The sequence below is a fragment of the Leucopleurus acutus genome (genome assembly GCF_964270905.1).
Source record: "Leucopleurus acutus genome assembly, chromosome: 20".
Classification (NCBI taxonomy): Eukaryota; Metazoa; Chordata; class Mammalia; order Artiodactyla; family Delphinidae; genus Leucopleurus; species Leucopleurus acutus.
In genome coordinates this window covers 50,356,819-50,362,630 of record NC_139162.1, presented here as the reverse complement: position 1 = coordinate 50,362,630, position 5,812 = coordinate 50,356,819, and the positions used below count along the sequence as shown (strand labels likewise).

Here is a 5,812-nt window from a genome sequence, read left to right as displayed (position 1 = left end):
ATACATGAGCTCTGATGATTTCAACGCAAGTTTAGGTGCCCTTACTGTGCACATTTTACAGATTCAGAGAAGGCAGATGACTTGTCAGAGTCACACAGAGCTGGAATCTGAACCCAGGCGATCTGGCTTGACTCAAGTCACGTCCGTGTGACTCCAGGGTCTGTGAGCGGACCCCTTCCTTGCCGTCTCCGCAAACTCTGGGGGGAGGGGAAAACTGGGTGTGGAGGAGCGAGGGACGGGGAGAGGCCAGGGTGAGCTGGGGCAGATCATTAGGGGCCCGAGGCACCGGGATGGGGACGGTACACGGTCTTGGGGCTCGCCGTGGTCTCTACGCAAGCTGCCCCCATTGCGGTCATGGTCAGCTGTGGGTAATCTGGAAGTGACCGGCCGCTGATTCATAACCTCAATAGGACTTGCTGAGTGCTACGGAGGTTCGCTGGGCACAAGCACGCCACAACCTCTCCTATCTTCCTGACGACGCTAAGAGAACGTGATCCTCATTTTCAGGGACGTAAATGGAGGCACGGAGAGAGGTTAGTTACCTGTCCAAAGCAGTAAGGATGGGATGGGTGTGTGCTGGTTACTTTTGCTGCATAGCAAACCACCCTAAACTCACTGGCATAAAACAAAAATGTTTTATTATGTTCATGGAATCTGTAGGTCAGCATAATGAAAGGGAATAATGGGGAATGGCTTTTTTTCAGTTCCACAACATCTGGTACCTTAGCTGGGGTGACTCCAATGGCTAAGGTCTGGAATCATTTGGAAGCTTCATCAGTCATGTCTGGTGCCTGGTCTGGGATGACTTGAAAACTGGGCTTAGCTGGAGGTGTTGACTTGAGCACCTCTATTGGTCTCTCCGTGTGAGTTGGGCTTCCTCACAGCATGGAGGTTAAGTTTCAAGCAGGAATGTCCTGGGAGGGGGGTCTTGAGAGCAAATATTCCAAGAGAAGTGGGCAAAAGTCTTTTATAACTGGCCTTGGGAGACACATAGCATCACTTCTGCCATACTTGTCGAGCTAGTCACAGCATGTCTAGATTCAGATTCAAGAAAAGGGTATGTGGACGCCGCTTCCAGATGGCGGTCAAAGAACTTGTAGCCAGGACTTCCCTGGTGGCGCAGTGGTTAAGACTCTGCCTGCCAATGCAGTGGACACATGTTCGAACCCTGGTCCAGGAAGATCCCACATACCGCAGAGCAACTGAGCCTGTGGCGCCGCAACTAGAGAAAGCCCGCACACAGCAACGAAGACCCAACACAGCCAAAAATAAATAAATTTATATTAAAAATGAAATCTATTCTTAAAATTCATTTCACCTGTTTTTTATTTTATTTTACTTATTTATTTATTTATTTTGCAGTACGTGGGCCTCTTACTGTTGTGACCACTCCCGTTGTGGAGCACAGGCTCCGGACGCGCAGGCTCAGCGGCCATGGCTCACGGGCCCAGCCGCTTTGCGGCATGTGGGATCCTCCCGGACCGGGGCACGAACCCGTGTCCCCTGCATCAGCAGGCGGACTCTCAACCACTGCGCCACCAGGGAAGCCCTCACCTGTTTTGTATTTATTGAAAGTGGACATTAGCAAACTTAACATTTTGCATGTGGCTTGCCTTGGGGGCTCGCATTATATTTCTGTCGGACAACGCTGCTCTAGAGAGAAGGATAACATCCATTTGGGGACCAGGAGGGCGAAAGGAAAAGAGGAAAGCAGGGAATATAAGAGCTGCAAGGGCGTGGGTAGGAGAGTAAGAAAGCCGTTTGGTTTGCCCTAGGCCCAGTTTCCATGGTAACCTTGCAATAAACTCTTCCTACGTTAAAAAAAAAAGGAAGTGTTTGGGTTTCTTCTTTATTTATATACTTATTTATTTAACAATTAACTTAATTAATATATTTATGTTGAATGATTATATCATACGTTCTGAAGAAAGAAGTCCCATAGGTACATTTCATGGAGCACCAACTCTGGGCCAACCTCTGTTCCAAGGGCTTTCATGGCTCATCACCGTTAATCCCCCTAAGGATCCTGTGAGGTAGGGTTAATGGTTATCACCATTTCACAGAGGAGCAAACCGAGGCGTAGAGAAGCCCAGGGACTGCGAGGGCAGCGAGCAGCAGTAGAAACTCAATAGCTGGACCACAGCGCCTGATTTACATAGAGTTGCGGGTGGGGGAGGTTTATAAAGGATGGCGATGCAGATGTGTATTTAGAGTAGCTATGATATTCACCTGTCCCGGCCTGTGGACCCAGTCAGCGGAAATGCCTTCTTGCAGAATTCACGTCTGATCTCACTGAGGATCATACACGTACAGAAACTGTGTACAAAAACACACGGCGAATTGCACGTGCATCGTTATGGCTACAGAAACATCTGCAAGAGCGAGGCCTCATTGAATGAGGCCCGTACCCCGTCAGTGAGAGCTGTGGACCCCAAATGATGCCCGCACCTCACCGCTGAGGCCTGTGTACCCTTATTGAAGCCCGTCCCCACTGAGTGAGGCCTGAAAACTCTGAGTGAGTCCTGGTTCCACCGTGGGAGGCCATAGGCTTTTTTGTTGTTTTTTCTTTGTCCGCGCCGGGCCGCCTGTGGGATCTTAGTTCCCGGACCAGGGATCGAACCTGTGACCCCTGCTGTGGAAGCACGAAGTCCTAACCACTGGACCGCCAGGGAATTCCCCCCCACCACTTTTTTTCCCCCATAGCCCTTGATTTACGTCTCTCTATCCTGAACTCCACCTACACTGTGGAGGGGAATTGCAACCCTGCAGGAAGCCGGTCCTCTACCGAAAAGAGGCCTCTATCCCCTGAAGGAGCTCGGGTCCCCCTGACTGCTGTTTCACCCCCTGTGAATATGGCCTTTTGGGGCTCATCACTAATGGTGATCCCACCCCCTGAGTCTTCCGTTCCTCAGGCTTGTCCAGAGCCGGCTCCTCAGACCCCACCAACTCCGACCCCTGCTCCAGCCCGTAGTGTTGCCATGGAGATGGGGTGCCGCTGGGAGGCGGGGCTAGCCCGTGTGCGCAGGCGCAGGGCGGAGCAGATCCGTCGCCCGGAACTGCTGAGATTGAGCAGAGGGTGCAAGGCCAGGCCCGACCACAGGCAGGCGAGCGTGGCGCCCCTCCCCGCGCCGCTCCGGGGGCGCACGGCGTCGCCCTCCCCAGCACCTGTCCGGGGCGCCGCGGTGTCACTCAGCCTCTGTCAGGAACAAAGGGCGGAGGGGCCGGGCCGGTGGCACCCCTGGGTTTGACTCGTAAGCTTCCTGTGGATGCTAGGACCCCTGTGGGGAGGGGCCTCGGGAAAAGACGCTGCGTCAGCCGCCCAGGGGCAGCTGGAGCCCGAGCCTTGCCACATTCACCTGAACCTGAACGCCAAGCCCTGTGGCGCTGTTCCAGAGTGGCATTTGCACAGGGGACCGCAGCCCACGTCCGCCTCGGGCTCCCTCCTGCTCCGCTGTCAGCGCCAGCGGCGGCACCGTGGCCATGAGCCTTTTGGGGGACTGGTGCAGGGGGCTGGCCGTGGACGTGCACAGGGCCCTGCTGGTCACCGGCATCCCGGAGGACCTGGAGCAGACAGCCATCGAAGCCGTCCTGAAGCCGGCCTTGCTGCCCCTGGGCAAGTTCAGGTTGCGGAACACGCGGGCCGTGAGGGACGAGAAGGCCAAGGCCTCCCTGATGGAGTTTGTGAAGGGCATTAATCACGGTGCCATCCCCGGGGAGATCCCGGGCAAGGACGGCTTCTGGAGGGTTCTGTGCAAGGACAGCGCGGAGGGCACGAGAGTCCTGAGGCAGATGAAACGCTTGCTGTTGGATAAAAGGCCCCCACAGGCCGCAGTGGCCAGGGCCCCCGGGGACACGCCCACCCCTCCCGCTTCGGAGACCCTGGCTCTGGGGTCGGAGCGGGGGGTCAGGGAGGCTGGCCCCCCTCCTGGTGCAGCCAAAGGTGCTAGGAGGGGCCGTCGGGGTCGCAGAAACAGAACCAGAGGCAGCAGGTGGGCCAGAAGAGCGTCGTGGAGGGCGGCCATCCACGTCGGGGAGCGGGAGTCCCAAGACTCTCCCGACTAGAGCCTGGGTATCACGATCGAGGAGATGGGCAAGGAGGACTTGAGCGGGGATGGCGAACAGAGCGCTCTGTACGCCACCCTCCAGCCCGCCGCGAAGGAGCCTGTTAGGAAGTGGGCCCTCCAGAGGGAAGGAGATGATGGAACGGTCCCGGCGAGTTCTTGGCCGTGGCAACGGTGACGGACAAAGCCAAGAAGAGGAAGATGGAGAACGATCCTCCTGGGGCTGAGTCGATCAGCCTGAACATCAAAGAAGACCGGAGCGAAATTCCAGACTTAGTGGCCCTACTTACTCGCAGTGAGAGACACGTCGGACGAGGAGACCATGGGCAGCGACGCCTCCCAAAGCGAGTCTCAGGAAAACGGGGATCAAGAAAGAGGGGGGTGGACATTCCCGAGTTTGTGGCCATTGTGCCTTGTACAGACCCCGCGGGCCACTCCGCCTGCGATGAGACGTTTGAAAATTGCTTCTGTGATCGAGTTTCTGGGCTGGAGCGACAAGAAAGCTGCCCTGCCCGAGGTCTTGTCCGTCATGGCCAAGGACACTTCCGGAACCCGAGTGAAGGTGGAGGAGGCAGGCCGCCAGGTGGACGCCGTGGTCCTGAGGAAGACCAAAGACGGCGCTCACCTGCTGGGAGGCATCTCCACCGGGGCTGAGCCTCGGACCACCTGCGAAGGGAAGAAGGCTCCCGGTGGCCCGCTGGGGGGCTGGGGCGAGGACGAGGAAGATGAGGGCGGTCTCCTGGAGCTAGCGGTGCTCCTGGATGCCCAGGACGTGGCCGAGGTGATAGGAAGAAAAGGAAAAGGCCTGGCAGAGCGGGAGGTTCAGATGCGCCAAAGGCAACCTCGGGGAGGTCTTGGCGCTGCGGGCGGCCCGCGGGAAAAGGGAGTCGGAGGACGTGGAGAGCGAGGAGTCTGAGCCCGAGGACCAAGCGTCCAGGAAGCCCCGGGCCAAGCGGGCCCGCCCGGCCTTTAGGGCCCCGGATCGGGCGGGCTTGGGCAGCGGCTCCCGCCCCGTCGGGGACCCGCAAAACCCGAAGGGGAGGCGGCGGCCCCGGCGGGCTGGGCATCCCTCCCGAGACGGAAGCCCAGGACAAGGCGACAGGAAGCAATAGCAGGAAGGGGCGCGCGGGCGCTGGGGCGCAGGCCAAGGGCGGCCAGCCCAGGGCTCGGCCGCCCGCCGGCTCCAAGTCCACGCGTGGGAAGAAGGCTGGTCGGGGCAAGAGGCTGCCCCCCAAATGCCACTAAGGCCACGGCGAGGCTGCAGCTGCCGGTGGGGCCCCAGTCCGCCCCTCGGCCCTCCCCGCCGCGGAGGCGGCAACCGCTGAACCGTGGGCACTGAGCTCTAAAGTGCGCGCCCGCCCACCGCTCGCTCCCCTGTCCTCTCAGTCCCTCCGTTGCAGGTGGCGAGAGCAAGCCCAAGGGAAGAAGGAAGAGTGTAACGGGCGCCCGCGGAGGCAGCAGCCCTAGGTGATGGGACGGGGTCTCAGGCCCCCCCAGCGGGATTGTCTTTGGGTCTCCCGCGTTAGCACAGGGGTGAGCGTGTACGTGGACACCGGGCACCGGGCGAGGCCAGCAGTGCCAGTGAGTTCTTTCTGGCTGTTCGTAGAGCCCCGATCCCTTCCAGACTCATGCTTCTGGCCAGCGTCTCCGTGCCCCTGTCCTCCACCCCAATCTGATGGGGGCCGGGCTCTGTGATGGAGGCTTGGCCACCCAGCCGCGCGGGGGTGTCAGGATGTAGCTGAGCCTTCAGT

At 58.8% G+C, this 5,812-nt stretch overlaps 1 protein-coding gene across 1 annotated transcript; it reads left to right on the top strand.

Annotated features, from left to right (window-relative positions):
- Nucleotides 1-3,480: 3,480 nt before the first annotated feature.
- PNMA8B (PNMA family member 8B) lies at nucleotides 3,481-5,306 on the top strand (the record flags this gene model as incomplete). Its single annotated transcript, XM_082861916.1, is given in 8 exon segments — nucleotides 3,481-4,059; nucleotides 4,063-4,198; nucleotides 4,201-4,346; nucleotides 4,348-4,432; nucleotides 4,435-4,511; nucleotides 4,513-4,847; nucleotides 4,849-5,062; nucleotides 5,064-5,306. Coding segments are annotated over 8 exon segments (1,815 nt in total).
- Nucleotides 5,307-5,812: the final 506 nt, after the last annotated feature.